The 17,762-nt window shown below is 47.5% G+C and overlaps 1 protein-coding gene across 1 annotated transcript; it reads right to left on the minus strand.

The window, feature by feature from the left end:
* Positions 1-5,919: 5,919 nt before the first annotated feature.
* On the minus strand, positions 5,920-14,918 carry CUNH1orf115 (chromosome unknown C1orf115 homolog). Its single transcript, XM_004375920.2, has 2 exons — positions 14,625-14,918; positions 5,920-6,239 (listed from the first exon to the last, which is right to left on the minus strand). Exons 1-2 carry the CDS (start codon positions 14,916-14,918, stop codon positions 6,120-6,122), a joined length of 414 nt encoding a protein of 137 aa, XP_004375977.1. The 3' UTR covers positions 5,920-6,119.
* Positions 14,919-17,762: the final 2,844 nt, after the last annotated feature.

The raw sequence follows: 17,762 nt of genomic DNA on the forward strand, positions 1-17,762 counted from the left end.
ATATATATATATATGTATATATACACACACCTCTCTTTTTAATGAAGAAACCAGTCCTGTGTGGACGTGATTTTCCCTGGAACGAAAGAGCAGGTGAAAACAAGTGTGAGCTCTTGGGCTTTGTTTTTGCGAGTACTTTGGCCCTGATTTTTATGCCTGGTTTGAGCCCGACACATTCGTTTAGAGCCGTGTCAACAGGTTATGCAAGAGGAATCACCTGAGAAACACGTTTGAAAAAAGACGGAGTCTGTCCTCCAGGTGTTGAATTCTGATCCTAATTTTCATCTCTAGAAGGAGCTGCAGGGTGGAAGGCACAAAGTACCACAGCCAGAGATATGGCCACAGACTTCAGCAACCAAACCTTTGTTCTCAGCTCTGCCCCGCCCAGGCTCTGCACCTGCCTGAATGGGCACCTACCAGGCCCTGGCACTGGGCCACGTAGAAGATCTGCAGGAATCTCCCTTCTCCCCTCTGGTATGATGTTCAGGGGGTGGTTTGAATCAAAAACAACCTTGCTTCTTAAAAAAAAAAAAAACCCACCATATATTATTTATGTTTTTTCACATTTCCCCTTGAAAGGTCAAGGGAGCTTGAAGTTTGGTACTCAGGAACCATCTAGGTTTTTGGCAAAACCGTAAACCCATTGCCTTCACGTCGATTCCGACTCATAGCAACCCTAGCCTCTCAGATACAGTCCTTACAAGGATGCTGAGGGCATTCATTATTTTCCCTTAACTTTGTGTATAGTATATATATGTGTATCTGTATGTACATGTATATGTACATGTATATATACATTGGGGGAATGGTGGTTCAGTGGTAGAATTCTCACCTTCCATGCAGGAGACCTGGGTTCGATTCCCAGCCAATGCACCTCATGCACAGCCACCACCTCTCAGTGGAGGCTTGTGTGTTGCTGTGATGCTGAATAGGTTTCAGCAGAGCTTCCAAACTAAGACGGATTAGGAAGAAAGGCCTGGTGATCCATTTCTGAAAATTAGCCAGTGAAAACCCTATAGACCACAATGGTCCAATCTGCAACTGATTATGGGGATGGCACAGGACCGGGCAGCATTTTGTTCCATTGAGCATGGTGTTGCCATAAGTCAGGAGTGACTCCACAGCAGCTAACAATGACAACGTGTGTGTGTGCGTATATGTGTGTGCAAATACACCAAGCTTACAGGGTGATCTATAAAGTGTTTAAAACATTACTTGGAGAATGATGACATCACAAAGTTCAGTTCAGTTTACCTGGAATCCTGCAGAGTCGGGCAACTGGACGAAGACACTGTGACGGTCAAGGTTGAGTGTCAACTTGGCTGGGCCATGATCCTCAGGAGTTTGGCAGTTATGATGCAGTTTGGCAGTTATGTAATGATGTAATCAGCTCTGTGATTAGATCTGCTATGAGCAGCCAATCCACTGAAAAGGAATCTCCTTGGAGGTGTGGCCTGCCTCAGGTATATAAATGAATGGTCCAGTGAGGCTCTCACTCTGGGTCCTACATCCAGCTCATCATACTCTGAATTCCAGTTCTTGGGACTTGAGCTAGCAGCTTGCTTGCTGATCTTGGAATTTGTCAGCCTCCACAGCCCATGAGCCAGTGGCCTGCCGTCTGACCTGCTAATCTTGCTTTCATCGGCCACTGCTGAGTTGGGAAAAAGCCTGCAGCCTGATGCCTGACCCATGGACTTGGGACTTGCCAGCCTCTACAACCTCATGAGCCATTTCCTTGACATAAATCTCTCCCTCTCTCTCTCTCTCTCTATATATATATATATATATATACATACATATAGCAGGAGGAAAATGTGGCAGTCTGCTTCCATAAAGATTACAGCCTTGGAAAGCCTGTGGGGCAGTTCTACTCTGTCTTGTAGGGTCGCTAAGAGTTGGAATCAACTCAACGGCAACAGGTTTGGTTGGTATATATATATGTACGTATACATACACACGCTTCATTGATTTTGCTTCTCTAGAGAACCCAGCCTAAGACAGACATCTTGGGTACAAACCCATGACAGCAGCTGCCTAAACCTCAAACTGCAAGGACAGTGTCCCAGTCCTACAACCACACCCTGCCGAGGGCACTACCCTACCAGGGAGGACTTCGGAAGGGTTCAGGAGAAGGTAGGAGAGCTGAAGTGGGGAGGTCTGAGTTCAAGTCGTGCTGCTGGGTGCTTCACGGTCACAGATGCAGTCGGGGCTTCTCTGACAAGGCGCAGGTGCTGGGCAGAGGGACAGCATGGGCGACTCCATGGCAGCTAGAGACTTAGAGGCCACTTGATTCTGCTTCGCTCTAAGGCTAACAGCAAGTTGGGGGGCACCAACTCCAATCCCTTCCCTCCCTCTCTCCCTCTCCCCAGGACTTGTGACATCACTTCCGTGAGAGTCAGCGGGTGGACGTCATACACATGCCCAGGCTGGGCTTGGCAACTTGCAGGCCTAATCCCCTCCCCCTGCACAGTGCTTTCCTGCTTGGGCCAGACCCCAGGCTCCCGCCTTGGAGCCCGAGGGCAGGTGCTACCTGCAGCAGGCCCCTGGCGTGTCTCAGCCTCAGCCAAGGAACAGCTGCTTCAGAATCATCTCAGCTGCATGTGGAAAATGCAGCTTCCTGGCCTCATGGCAGACACCTAAATCCAAATCAGAGGTTCTGGAAGTCTTCATTTTTAACAAACACTTGACTGAGGCTACTGCACACAGAAGCCTGTTCCGCCAAGTTTCTAGAGAACCACTTGTCATGGCTTGAGATATGTCCCCCCAAAAAATGTGTGTATCAGTTTGGCTAGGCCATGATTCCCAATGTTGTGTGGTTGTCCTACATTTTGTGATTTTACTTTTATGTTAAAGAAGATTAGGGTGGGATTGTAACACCCTTACCCATGTCACATCCCTGATCCAATGTAAAGGGAGTTTCCCTGGGGTGTGGCCTGTACCACTTTTTTATCTCTCAAGAGATAAAAGGAAAGAGAAGCAAGCAGAGAGCTGGGGAAGCTCATACCACTAAGAAAGCAGTGCCAGGAGCAGAGCACGTCCTTTGGACCTGGGGTTCCTGCGCAGAGAAGCTCCTAGACCAGGGGAAGATTGATGACAGGGACCTTCCTCCAGAGCCAACAGAAAGCCTTCCCTGGAGCTGACGCCCTGAATTTGGACTTGTGGCCTATTAGACTATGACAGAATAAATTGTTCTTTGTTAAAGTCATCCACTTGTGATATTTCTGCTACAGCAGCACGACATGACTAGGATACCGCCCCTCTGTTAACACCCAAGATGGAGTTACCAAGCAAGTTGGGGCTCCCCTCCGGCCTCAAGGAGCAGTGTTGGGACCCGCTGTTGGTCCCCAGAGAGATGGCTCTGGACTGCTAATACCTGCTGGGTGAGGTTCTCAGCCTTGGGTGGAACCTCCAGAGATCTCCCTTAGGGAAGGTTAGAAAGTGAGGGGGGAAGAAACTTTCACACAGAGAAACATCAAACAAATTGGGGGTTTTATTTACAGAATAAGGCAAGGAAAAGAAACACAAAAGCCTCGTGCTGGAACACGTAAAGGAAAAACCCTCAAGCTCAATCCTTTGTAGGTGTTGGCCCTGATATTAAAAAAATACTAATAATAAAGAGAAAGAAAAGGGGATCTGCAACTCAGCGCCTGGAGGTGAAAGTCGTGAGCTCAGTGAACTGAGGGAGGGAAAGGCATCCTGCCCTGTCGGTGGGGAAGGACTCTGGAGCTGAGCAACAGTCTAGAGAAGTTAACCTTTTGTATGTATGAACCTAACTCCCGGGACACTCCCAGGGAGTTTGAACTTTTGGAATTTCTGGATTAATTCTTAACCGGACTTTAAGAATTTGGGGGCCAAACGTGCTTGGCCTTGCAATTTCTCCAACTGGGAGTTGGGGGGTCTTTGTTGGGCAGACTCCCTGGCAAGCCTCACAGCTCTCATCCCTTCCCTGATCATACTTCCATTCCCCCAGGAAGAGCTGGCTGGCTTCTTTGGTGCTCATCAGTCCCACTGGTTTATAGGTATCCAAACACAGCACAGGCGAGTTCATGGGTGGTGCAAATGGTTAAAGCGCTCAAGTGTGAACTGAAAGGTTAGAGGTTTGAGTCAACCCAGAGGCATCTTGGGAGAAAGGCCTGGCAATCTGCTTCTGAAAAATCAGCCACTGAAAACTCTATGGTGCACAGCTCTACTCTGATACACATGGGGTCGCCATGAGTTGGAGTCAGCTCCACCCAACTGGTTTCACTGGTTCATTTCCTGTGACCAGCTGGCCTCCCAGGCCCGGGCTCTCCTTCTCACTAACTATGCTTTGCTTTTTCTTCCACTTACATCTCTTCTTCTCCCCAGCTCCTGGTGTTGGCAGGCAAGCTATAATTATCTTACATGTGTGAAAATGTGCCGTTATCAACTTTCATCATTTGGGCTAAAACAAGATCATTTGTTTTCTCTTTTCCTCACAAATATTAGTGCTGCAGGAATTGGGTCCAACTTCATCTTCAGCATGAGCCTCCAGAAAGTGAAGCTGAGTCTAGCTCCACAGTGGCAAGTTTCTCCCCCACCCACTCCTTTTTCTGTCTGTCTGTCTGTCATCACACCTTCTCCACTTCCCAGAACACCTGACCTGTAACGCATGAGACTTGAGGCTCCCTTGCATGCCCTGGGAAACCTCCAGGGACGACGGGTAGGTGACGTCACCTAACCTGCAGATTGGTCAGCAACCACCACTTCGGACTTTTGGATATTCTGGAAACAAAGTGACAACAGTGAGCCAATCGTGGGCGTTTACAGAAGGTCATGGTGAGGGTTCCTCTTTCCTTCATCTCCCTGTCTGATGGTCCAACAGCAGCCCACAGGTCATCCTCTGTTGGTGTCAGGCCCAGGACCCACTCCCACCCTGTGAGTCCAGGTGAGATGAGGTCAAACTGGGCAGTGCAGAAGAGGAAAGGAGGCTACAAAGCCAGCCAACGGGAGTCCATGGGCCTCAGAGGGATCCTGAGTACCAGCCATGACACCTCTGGCCACACAGCCACCCCTGGGCCCTGAGATTTGCCAACGCCGATAATCCAGACCCAGTTCCTGTACTTCTACTTCTGTCTTTCCAACTTCCTTCTTAGCTTGTGTCTACTTCCTTATCACCTGTCTCCTACTTCCTGGTTCCTTCTCTAACTCACACACTTTCATTTGCAGGCATTGTGTCTTGCTCTCTCTATCTTGTCCTCTCCATCCCAAGACAAACCACCCCAAGTCAGCTTGGCCTACAGGAGGCGCTGAGCAGCTGTCAGGAGTGGGCTGACGTTGCCACACGGCCAGTCAGGAGGCCATGGCCTCAGCCAGGGCAGGGGAGTCTGTCCAGTCTCAAACATGTGAGCTGGGCTGGGCACAACAACCTTCAGGAGCAGACCCTCAAACAACCAGGACCAGCCACCCAGCAGGCATCTGAACATGCTGTCTCTCCTGCCATCTCCGCCAGCTGCACTTCGTGTCAGAGACGGGTGAAAATGATGCACTTTTATCTACTTGAAACAGTCATGACACACCTGTCAACAGTTTTCAAAGCATCGTAGCCTTCACGGAGATTTTTTCCTTCCTTCCTTCTTCTCAAGCCTGTCACGAAACTCCTGGTGGCACAGGGGTGGGGTTTGGGGAAGGAGATGAGGGAAAATGACTTCAGAAACAAGCAGCTCCTTTGCCGTCCTCAGACAGCAGCAGCCAAGGGCTGTGTGTGCCCTGTCACCCGGGACCTGTCCAGATTCCCTCATAATCACCACTCCACATACCCACCCACAGCGCTTCATTTGTCAAATGTTTTCCTCCACCCCACCCCTTCCATCTTCACGGTAAGGGCCAGGCTTTAGCAAAATAACTCCAGTCTCAAACCTAACCGTGGCCTAATCCTCTGTGGACTGGCCATCTGGTCCACCTGGGTCCAAGAGATGTGAAAAGCTCAGCAGACAGGGCACGGATGACTTTGTCCTAACACTCATCCCATTCAACTAAGAAAGATATTTTTTTTCTCCCAAGTATTTTGTGAGTTCAAGTCTAAACTGTTCTTGGATTCGCTGAGTTCTGAGAGCAGAGCCTTCTATTCATTCTTGAGGCACCTGCCCCAGCAGCTTCCATTAGCGGACAAAGGACACCACGCTGGTGGCTACTCCAAATGGGGAGGAGTAGGCCACGGCAAATCCCTGCAGGCCGATGACCACATAGCGGCATCCTTTGGTGATGACCTTCCCGACATTCTATTTTTAGGAAGAGAAGAGAAAAAGCAGAGGTTAGGTTAGGCAACTTTTTAATTCCTCATGTGCAATGACCATATACATAGAGCTGCGATGCCTCATTCTCCAAGGTGGAATTAGCAAAGTACCGTGTCTCCACATCCCTGGTGTCCCACGGCCACTCCTAACATAAGGATATGCAGGTAGAGGATGAGGTAGAGGGTCTCAGAACACACATGATCACCTTGCAAAGTGCTGTCAAGCACAGCATATTTCCAGACTGTCATGGATTGAATTGTGTCCTCCCAAAATATGTGTCAACTTGGCTAAGCCATGATTCCCAGTATTGGGTGGTTGTCCATCATTTTGTGATCTGATGTGATTATCCTATGTGTTGTAAATCCTACCTCTATGTTGTTAATGAGACAGGATTATAGGAGGTTATGTTAGTGAGGCAGGACTCAATCAACAAGATTAGGTTGTATCTTGAATCAATCTCTTCTGAGATATAAAGCAGAGAAGCCAGCAGAGAGAGAGAGAGACCTCATTATCACCAAGCAAGAAGAGCCAGGAGCAGAGCGCATCCTTTGGACCTGGGGTCCCCGCACTGAGAAACTCCTAGACCAGGGGAAGATTGATGACAAGGACCTTCCCCAGAACCAACAGAGAAAGAAAGCCTTCCTCTGAATCTGACGCCCTGAATTCAGACTTCAAGCCTCCTAGACTGTGAGAGAATAAATTTTTGTTAAAGCCATCCACTTGTGGTATTTCTGTTATAGAAGCACTAGATAACTAAGGCACAGATCCTTCAGAGAACATCTCAGAACCAGTGGTGAGGCTGCTGGTTCTAAAACCAAAGCCGTCTTTCTTTTTATAAAAGCACACTCCTCTTCCCTGTTCCAGCTAAAAGTTATTGGATTCCCTGGAGGCCAGGTCAAGGTTTCCTTCATGCTCTTCTCGGAAAGGCCAGCCTGCTACGCATATCCCTGACTGACCCACACACTTGGCCCTTTTTAGTCCTCCCCTGTTCTCTATTTGCTGCATCCCTAGAAGTCTTGTGTTTCCAATACAATTATAAACTCCTTAAGGGTAAGGGCAGGGCCATGCTTTCTTGGTCTCCACTCCTCTTCCTCTTTCTCTACCAGGCCTGCTGCTGGACATGGGGAATACAAGGGGTGCCAATGGAACTGCAAATGGACTGTGCAGATAGGGAAATTGTGGCCCACTAAGGGGATTGGTCAGTTTTGCCATCCCACTGGGCTAGAAATGAGCCACCCCAGAGGCAGGAAAGAGAGGATCCTACCAACACCAAGGAAGAACAGCCAGGAGTGGAGAGCGCGTCCTTGCACCCGGGATCCCTGCACTGAGAAGCTCCTGGAACCAGGACACAGAGAGAGAGGGAGCTCTCAAGAAGCAGTGGTGGAGAAACAATGGCAGGAGATGGCGTGGTGGGCTTCCCGGCCCATGGAGCGAGAAAGCTTTGTGCCTTTGGGCAAGAGTCTTGCTAGCAGTGTAGGGTGCCTCAGGGCACTTATTGGTAGAGCTGCAAGAGCTTTGTAACACTTGCCTGAGCAGCGCAGAGGCCGAGGGGTCAGGGAAAGGTGTGCCTGCAGCATGGCTGGGAAGAAGCTGTCCTTATGAAAGAACTGTATCCTGAGTGTTCCTGAACCTGAATTGTAACCTGTTACTTCCCTAATAAACCCAGTAATCATGAGTATTGTCTGTGAGTTCTGTGTGGACATTGCAATGAATTATCAAACCCAGCACAGAAGCAGAAAGTGCTGTGGGTGGGATGATTGGTGTCAGAGTTGCTGAAAATGGTGGAGAGAGGAGGCATGCCTGACCTCCACCTCATTGGAATCAACCTTGGGCTGTTGGTCTTGATTCTCCTTGCCCCTTGTGAAGTTAGAGAAGGTCAGACACCACCCCCATGCCATTTTTACAAACTCAGACCCAAATATTCAACTCTCTACTTGAGATCTCCACGTTTTGAGACACCCCCCAGTTCCTTGGGCATGCATTCTTCTTGCTGTACCAAGTAAACAGACCTAACTTTGACTGCCTACCAGTGCATTCCTGGTGGTCTTTGGCTGTCAGGTTTCAACGAGAAGAAAACACAGAGGGGTTACATTTATCCAAGGTTGTACTGCTGGTAAGAGGCAGAGCATAAATTCAATCCCAGCACCTCAGAAGCCATGCCCTTAACCCCATATTATACTTCCCTTCTTTATTGAAGGCAGTATGCAAACTTGAAGTTAATTGCTCACGGCCCGGGCTTGAATTCTAGCTCCATCACTTACTTAGCTTTCCTTGGCCTCAGCTTCCTCACCTATAAAATGGGAATATTTAGTAATCACCTCATTGGGTTATGAAGAGGATTAAATGATTTTATGCAAAGAAAGCACTTACAACAGCGCCTGGCACAAAGGACAGGTAGTATAAATGCCAAAAACTGTCAGCTATTACTAATATAAAATAACATTTGCTTCTCCTTATTACATAGTAATTTAGGTTTATTGTGGTAATATATATATCTAAGATACTTCTTTACCTGTCCAGGAAAGTTTCTTAAGAGTATAATTTCTTATGATTTCTGGTTTACTTAAGCTTCCTGTAGCTTAAAGTACAGAGTCCCCCACCAAAATAGAATGAGGGAGAGGAGTCTGTTTTGTTCATTCCTGTATCACCAGTGCAGTTCCTTGGTGGAACAAATGGTTAAGCACTTGACTGCTAACCAAAAGGTTGGAGGTTCGAGTTTACCCAGAAGCACCTCATAAGGAAGATCTAGTGGTCTACTTCTGAAAAATCAGCCACTGAAAACCCTATGAAGCACAGTTCCACTTTGATACACATGGAGATGCCATGAGTTGGAATCAACGCTACAGCAACTGGGTCATCTGGTATCCCCAGCACCTAGAAAGAGCCTGAAGTTTCTTTGGAATGTCTCAGGCTAAATGAGGAGCTCTGGGAGAGCCAGGTAACAAGGCCGTCTTCTCTAGGCATTGACCCATCAGCTTCTGGATGAGCCATCAGGGAATGTGCACGTGTGTGCGTGCACATACGCACATGTGTGTTTGTATGCACGCATGCATGCACACGTGTGGGGGTGATGTTGCTAAGAGATGCATTTCTATAATCTGTGAAGGGAATCATTGCAAGAATTTTACTTGTATTTTTGAAACAACAACAACAAAAAATTGTTTTCTGGGAGCAAGAGAGATCCTTTATACACAATGCCACCACAATCACGGATCGCCTGCATTAAACTTGACTTTTTTGGTACTTGTACACTCATTTTCCTCAACTTGTTATTTTTTTTTTTAAACTGCTTGTCATTTTGTCTTTGCAACTTTGAAAAGAAAGCTACTAACATAGCTCATTAACTAGAACACTGTCAAAGCACAGATTTGAGAAATGTGATACAAAGGAATGTAAAATACCTAGCAAGGACCTTCGCCATCATTCGAGGGAGATGTTGGATTCTTTGATCTGAGCAGAGCGTTCGACCCATATCATCTCTCCGAGGGGTGATGGGGCATAGGGACCATGGGGGAGTCTGGTAGGCTGAATAATGGCTTCCCAAGATGTCCACATCCTAATCCCTGAACCTATGAATATGTTACCTTATACGAAAAACAAAAAGATTTTGCCGATGTGATTAATTTAAGATCTTGAGAAGGTGATGATAGCCTGGATTATCCAGGTGGGTCCAATCTAATCAAAAGAGTCTTTATAAGGGGAATGTAGAAGGAGTCGGCTGCCCAAACGGTTAAGGCACTCAACTACTAGCTCACAGGTTGGCAGTTCGAACCCACCCAAAGGCACCTTGGAAGACAAGCCTGGTGATCTGCTTCCGAGAGGTCACAGCCTTGAACACCCTATGGAGCAGTTCTACTCTGGCATATATGGGGTCACCATGAGTCAGCATCCACTCGACAGCAGCCAACAACCACCACAACTAGGACGTGTCTGAGTCAGGAGGAAGGCGATGTAACAGAGGCACCGAGACAGAGATCTGAAGACACCATGCTGCTGGCATTAAAGATGGAGGAAAGGGGGGCATGAGCCAGGGGTACAGGTGGCCTCTGGGAACGGGAAAGTGCAAGAAATTGCTTTTCCTCCGGAGTCTCCAGAGGGGACCCGCCCTCCCGACCTTGAGGTTACCTAATGAAATGGATTTTAGACTTCTGGCTTCCAGACTCTCCGAAAATAAATCCTTACCCCCAGCTCTCACTGTGGCTCTCAGGTGTCTGGGAAAGGAGACCTCTTATTTAAGCTATGTTTTGGGGTTCACTCTTTCCTCCCTCGCCCCAACTGCTTCTGCCACATGAAGTTCCCGACGCCTAGCTCTGCTGCTTTCCAGCTGGGTTGTCTTTTTTTTTTTTTAATATTTTATTATATTTTTGGTGAAAATATGCATAGCAAAACACACTCGTATTCAACAATTTCTACAATAATGTTCAGTGACATTCGTTACCTTCTCCACACGGTGTCAAAATTCTCATTAGTATTTCTGTTCTAGCTGTTTCACTCCCATTAACTTATTCTCCCAGCCCCCAGACTTCTCAGCTATGCTTTAGAGTAACTATTGTCCATTTTGTCTCATACAGACAATTTTTTAAAAAGTGCAGTACTCAAAAAGATCTCTTTAAAGTGTTAAAAAACAAAGATGTGTCACTTTAAGGACTAAGGTGCACCTGACCCAAGCCATGGTGTTTTCAATCGCCTCATAAATGCGTGTGAAAGCTGGACAATGAATAAGGAAGACGGAAGAAGAATTGATGATGCCTTTGAATTATAGTGTTGGGAAAGAATACTGAATATACCACAGACTGCCAAAAGAATGAACAAATCTGTCTTGGAAGAAGTACACCCAGATTGCCCTTTAGAGGCAAGGATGGTGAGACTTCGTCTCACACACTTTGGACATGTTATCAGGAGGGATCAGTCCCTGGAGAAGGACATCATGCTTGGTAAAGTTGAGGGTCAGCGAACAGGAAGACCCTCACCAAGATGGATTGACACAGCGGCTGCAACAATGGGCTCAAGCATAACAACGATCGTGAGGATGGCGCAGGGCCGGGCAGGGTTTCGTTCACAGATAGGGTCTCTATGAGTTGAAGGTGACTCAATGGCACAGTGCTCAAGGGCGACATTCTTCACTTTTTGAGCTAACCTGCTATTTAGTTAACAGGTGACGTCAGGAAATAGTTTTGGTTCAAAGTCTAAAGAGTATCTCATGGCAATAGTCTCAGAGATTCCTCCAGTCTCAGTGGATCCCCTGAGTCTGGATTCTTTAAGAATTTGAAGCTCTGTTCCACATTGTTCTCCTTTTCGATCAGGATCCATCGATTGTGTCCCTAATCAGAACGTTCAGTAGTGGTAGCCGGGCACCATCTAGTTCTTCTGGTCTCAAGGTAGAGGAGGCAGTGGTTCATGGACACAATTAGTCCTGTAGTCCAGTTCCTTCTCTGATTCTTGGATTTCCTTATCCTAGCTGGGTGGTCTTGAACAAATGGCTTAACTTTCATAAACTCACTTCCTTTGCCATAAAATGGAGATGATAATAGCTTTCCAAGGTTGTTGAGGGGATTCAGAGATATCACATATAAAGTACTTGGCACCCTGAAAGAGCACAACTAACGAACGTTTCCTTCCCCTTGCTTGTTCCCAGGGAACAGCACTTCAACAACAAGAAATGCACCATATGAATGAATGTTAATATCATTACTTAAAATTATCACCTGGGGACACTGACCAGCAGGAGTCCCAGGCACACAGCCTTCCGTGCTCAGAGCCCCCTCCTTGCCCTTCCAGAGGACTGGACCAGCTCGGCACTGGGGGTCCCTGGCTGGGGCCATCGGGTGCAAGAGGGCAATGTGAGCCCATCCTTCCCCTAAGGGCTTCTTCCACATGTTTACGTTTCACAAAGGCCAAACACCTTTCTTTAAACAGAATCAGGAAGGAGCTTGGGCAAAGGATTTGAAAAGGTAACAGAAGAAGAGGAAATTTAATCACTCTTCCTCAGAGGAAAAGCCGTTCCTTAATAATGTGGAGTTGTTTGCATTTCGCTCCGTATTCCACTGGGCTCAAGTATGACTCAGTTTTACCTGTTGACTATCCAAGTAACCAGTTGCCATCCAGACCCCATGTGTGTCAGAGTAGAACTATGCTCCATGGAGTTTTCAGTGGCTGTGTTTTTGAAAGTAGACCGTCAGACCTTTCTTCCAAAGTCCCTCTGGATAGACTTGAACCTCCAACCTTTCGGTAAACAGTCGAGTACATTAACCATGTGCACCACCCAGGGACTCCACCTGCTGACTAAAGCAGGTGACATCACCTCCCCACAGTTCTAGCCCAACCTTGGCTCTTCTCGTGGATTTTCAGCATAGAAGGGTCGGATATTCCTTCCTCCACGATGGAGCTCGGTTACCCTCTCGTCTGCCTCCCAAGAAGCGGATGCTAAAGCTGCTGTTTCAAAGGGCAGAAAGGGCACGTCTAACCCTAACGGGACAATATCCTCTCACGTGTCCTCCTGAGCCTACTGAGACGAGGGTCTAACACTCCTGTGCTTGCACGCGCCACACTTCTGCTTGTGCTGTTCCCTCTGCCTTAGATGCCACCCCTCCTCCATCCCTTAACTCATCCTTCAGCACCCAGTTTTCACGTCACTGTTGATGTGAACCTCCTCCCTGAGCAGTGCAGTGCCAAGAGACCCTATAAGACAGAGCAGAACTGCCCCAAAGGGTTTCCAAGGAACAACTGGTGGATTCAAGCTGCCGGCATTTTGATTAACAGCTGAGCTCTTAAATGCTGCGCCACTAGGGCTCCCTGTAAAGATTATAGCCAAGAAAACCCTATGGAGCAGTTCTACTCCATAACACAAGGGATCACCATGAGTCAGAATCAACCGGACAGCAGCCAACAAGCACCATGCCTCGCACATAGTACCCATTGCTCTCCAGTCAATTCTGACTCATAGCAACCCTCTAGGATGGAGTAGAACTGCCCCATAGGGTTTCCAGGGATTGACTGGTGGGTTTGAGCTGCTGACCTTTTGGTTAGCAGCCAAGCTCTTAACCACTGTGCCACCAGGGTTTGGCACATAGAGACCACCAAAAAACACGTCCAGTGCCAGCCCCTGAGCCAAGATTTCCATGTTATCAGCTCACAAGTCGAGAGGAAATGATGGCTTCTTTGTACTCAACTAAGACTTGGAAGAGAAATGATTAGTCCTAGTACAACCACAAACTTGAGAATCCCAACGCTGTAGCTTTTATTACTATATTGCACCACTGTCTGTGTATTGCTAAAGTTGCTGACATACCTTTAAAGAGGATGATAAACGTAAGCTTCTGGGTGTGGGGACTGAGTGGCTGCAGGCATGATAAGAGCCCCTGGAGGGCACAGATAACTGAACAATAAATCAGGCGGGGCCCGTGGCCTTTGGACACCATGAGTTTGCCATGTCTCTCCTGGGTGACCTGCCCGGCCACAGCGAGCGTTTCTAGGCAGAGACACCTGGGATCTGCCTTCATGTTCTGATCTCGGATGAGAAAACTGCCATTTTATCCCATCATCTCTCTCCCCGCTCCGAGGCAGAACGGCAGTGTGTTTACAGGCCCCGGAGAGCACGGCCGGATGGGAGAAGAGCAAAGCAGGCTGAACAAGTGCCTGTTTATGTATCCGTGGAGCTCCCAGGTCCTGTAACTAACCTTGGAACTATTTGGGGGAAATATCCCAAACAATTCTCAGCTAGCGGAACATCCCGCAAAGGATGCTGGCAGGAAACAGAGAACGTGGGCTGCAACCCCGACTTTCAAATGGGGTCACCTACTAGTCACCTAACCACGATAAAGCCTCAGTAAAGTGGGGACACTGATTCCTGTCCCGCCTACTCAGTAGGGCAGTGGTAAGGCACATTTAGAGGCGCTCTTGTGGTGCCGTGGTTAAGCACGCGGCTGGTAACTGAAAGATGTCGATCAGCGAGAGAAAGATGTGGCAGTCGGCTTCCGTAAAGATTTATAATCTGGGAAACCCTATGGGGCACTTCTACTCTGTCCTATAGGGTCGCTGTGAGTCGGAATCGACTCGACAGTAGTAGATTTGATTTGGTTTTTAAGACACATTGGGGATAAGGACTTTGGCAAGCACACCTGGAAAGAGCCACTAACCTGCCAGCTGTGGAGTGGGTGGCAGCGTGGGGGCCAGCGAAACCCCTGATTTCATTGATATCATTGCCTGCGACTTCTTCCCTCACTTTCCAGCTCACAGACTGAAGTTTGAAGAGCTCTAGAAACGAATGCCTGCGAGGGTGTGGGGGCCTGATGGGGGACGCAGGGGCCGCCAGAGAAGCGAAGCAAAGTGAGGCTCCCCAGCGGGTCCCCGAGGAAGCCCCCAAAGCCCTACCTTGCCATACTTCTTCAGCTTCTGCCGGTACCTCCTCTTGGGCTTCTCCGCGGGCGCCGGCTCGTCCAGCGGCTCGTAGCGCTCGGGGAGGAAGGCGAGGTGCACCCTCCTTGCGCTCCGCGCCGCCGGGGCGCTCGTCCCGCTCGCCGCCGCCTCCGCGTCCTCGTCCCCGCACTCCAGGTGCTCCAGGATGGCGAGCGTCTCCTCGTCCCCCTCCGGCCGCCCTCGCCCCCGGAGCCCGCGGCGCTGGAGGCTGCTGGCCGCCTTGCTTCGGAGCCGGGCGCCCACCGCCATGGTGCCGCGGCCCCTCTGGCGAAGGTCGGCGCAGGAAGACTCCAACCTTTGCTCCCCGCCGCCTCCGTCACCGGGCCGCCGCCCCAGCCCGGACGGGGCGCGGGACTGGAGGCCGCAGCGCCCCCTGGCAGTAGGGTCCGAGATTGCGGCAGCTCCACCCCGGGGCCGCGGCAACCTGCTGGTTGGCCGAAGAAGTGAAGAGTACACCGAGGGCCCAGGGGACAAGGAACGTACAAAACCGGTTCAACCGGACTTGCTGCGAAGTGAACGGACACAAGATAAAAAGACTCCACTTCCACACGTTCAAATGGGCAGAGACGATGATGACAGTGAAGATTATACTCAGTGCTGGTGAGGGCATGGTGAGATGGGCAGCATAATACAATATTCCAGGGAGTGCAAACTGGTGGCAAGCTCTTGGAAAGGCAAATGAAAACATCCATCAAGAATCCTAAAAAACAGCACCTATCTTAAGGAAAGGAGCTCTGGTGGCCCAGTGGTTAAAAGCTGGGCTGCTAATCAAAAGGTCGGCAGTTCGAATCCACCAGCTGCTCCTTGGAAACCCTATGGGGCAATTCTACTCTGTCCTGTAGGGTCTGTAGGGTCAGTATGAGTCAGAATCCGCTCCACGGCACAACAGCATCTTAAGGAAAGGGGTTCCTGGGTGGTGCAAATGGTTAGCACTCTTAGCTGCTCATCCAAAGGTTGGAGTCCACCCAGAAGTGCCTCAGAAGAAAAGCCTGGCAATCTAATTCTGAAAAATCAGCCATTGAAAACCCTGTGGAGCACAGTTCTATTCTGACACACATGGGGTTGCCACAAGTCAGAATCACCTGGACAGCCACTGGTATTGGTATCTTAAGGAAACATTCAGAAAAGTAGCATGTCCGCAGTGTTATTACAGTCTACTCCACAGTGAGAAAAGTGTAGCGAACCAGCGGGATGGGCAAGCTGAGTTCTGGTGCATACATGTGACAGCATATGATGTAATCACTAAAATCATGATTTTCAAGACTGTCTCTCTGACAGGGATTCGTCCTCAGGGCACCGTGACTCTCACTTGGCTTAGGATGCCTTATTTTCTTATATGAGTAAAATGTCTTTCAGTTCGGGAAAGTTAGAACTAAGTATAAAATAATATTGTTATCAATTTTATTAATATTTTAAGATTATTAAAATTTGTGGTAAGTTTAAGAATAATTTGGATATATTGATGATAAAGTGTTTATGATAATTTAGCATACTAGAATATAGAAAAATTAGTTTTGTGATTCCAACTTAAAATTTGTAATCGAGTGATTCAGACTTATAAATTTAAATTGAAAAAATAAAAGAATAAGTAATTTACTAGATTTATAAGAAATACATAGTTTCTTTACATAACTGAATTACTTGAAAAGAAAATCGACTATATTAAGTTTGTTAAAATCTTTGAGATAATCAAATTAAGTAGTAAAAGCCCCCTTACAGCAATTGTTAGATTCTGTTAGGTTTGTAAATAGAAATAAACAATTCATTATTGTTGTTAGGTGCTGTCAATTCAGTTATGACTCATAGATACCCTACGTACAACAGAATGAAACACTGCCCGGTCCTGCACCATCCTCACAATTGTTGCAATGTTTGAGCCCATTGTTGCAGACACTGTGTCAATCCATCTTATTGAGGGTCTTCCTCTTTTTCGCTGACCCTCTATTTTACCAAGCATGATGTCCTTCTCCAGGGACTGATCCCTCCTGATAACATGTCCAAAGTATGTGAGACAAAGTCTTGCCATCCTCACTTCTAAGGAGCATTCTAGCTGTACTTCTTCCAAGACAGATTTGTTCCTTCTTCTGGCAGTCCATGGGATATTCAATATTTTTCACCAACACCATAATTCGAAGGCATCAGTTCTTCTTTGGTCTTCCTTACTCATTGTTCACATTTCACATGCATAGGAGGAGACTGAAAGTACCATGGCTTGGGTCAGGTGCACCTTAGTCCTCAAAGTGATGTCTCTGCTTTTTAACACTCGAAAGAGATCTTTTGTAGCAGATTTGCCCCGTGCAATACATCTTTTGATTTCTTGACCGCTGCTTCCATGGGTATTGCTTATGGATCCAAGTAAAATCAAATCCCTGATGACTTCAATTTTTCTGCATTTATCATGATGTTGCTTATTGGTCCAGTTGTGAGGACTTTTGTTTTCTTTATGTTGAACTAAAATCCATACTGGAGTTTGTGGTCTTTGATCTTCATCAGTAAATGCTTCAAGTCTTCTTCGCTTTCAGCAAGTAAGGTGGTGTCATCTGCATATTGCAAGTTGTTGATGAATCTTCTTCCAATCCTGATGGTGCGTTCTTCTTCATATAGCCCAGCTTCTCGGATTGTTTGCTCAGCGTACAGATCGAATAAGTATGGTGAAAGGATATAACCCAGATGCATACTTTTTCTAACTTTAAATCACGCAGTATCCCCTTGTTCTGTTCAAACGACTGCCTCTTGGTCTATGTACAGGTTCCATATGAGCACAATTAAGTGTTCTGGAATTCCCATTCTTTGCAACGTTATCCATAATTTGTGATGATCTACACAGTTGAATGCCTTAGCATAATCAACAAAACACAGGTAAACATCTTTCTGGTATTCTCCGCTTTCAGCCAGGAACCATCTGACATCAGCAATGATGTCCCTCATTCCATGTCTTCTTCTAAATCCAGCTTGAATTTTTGGCAGTTCACAGTCAATGTACTACTGCAAACACTTTTGAATTATCTTCAGTAAAATTTTACTTGTGTGTGATATTAATGATGTTAGTTGAATTTAAAAGAGTAAACGAAATTAAATGTGTGGATTTGTACC

Source organism: Trichechus manatus, unplaced genomic scaffold (assembly GCF_000243295.1).
Source record: "Trichechus manatus latirostris isolate Lorelei unplaced genomic scaffold, TriManLat1.0 scaffold00039, whole genome shotgun sequence".
NCBI lineage: Eukaryota > Metazoa > Chordata > Mammalia > Sirenia > Trichechidae > Trichechus > Trichechus manatus.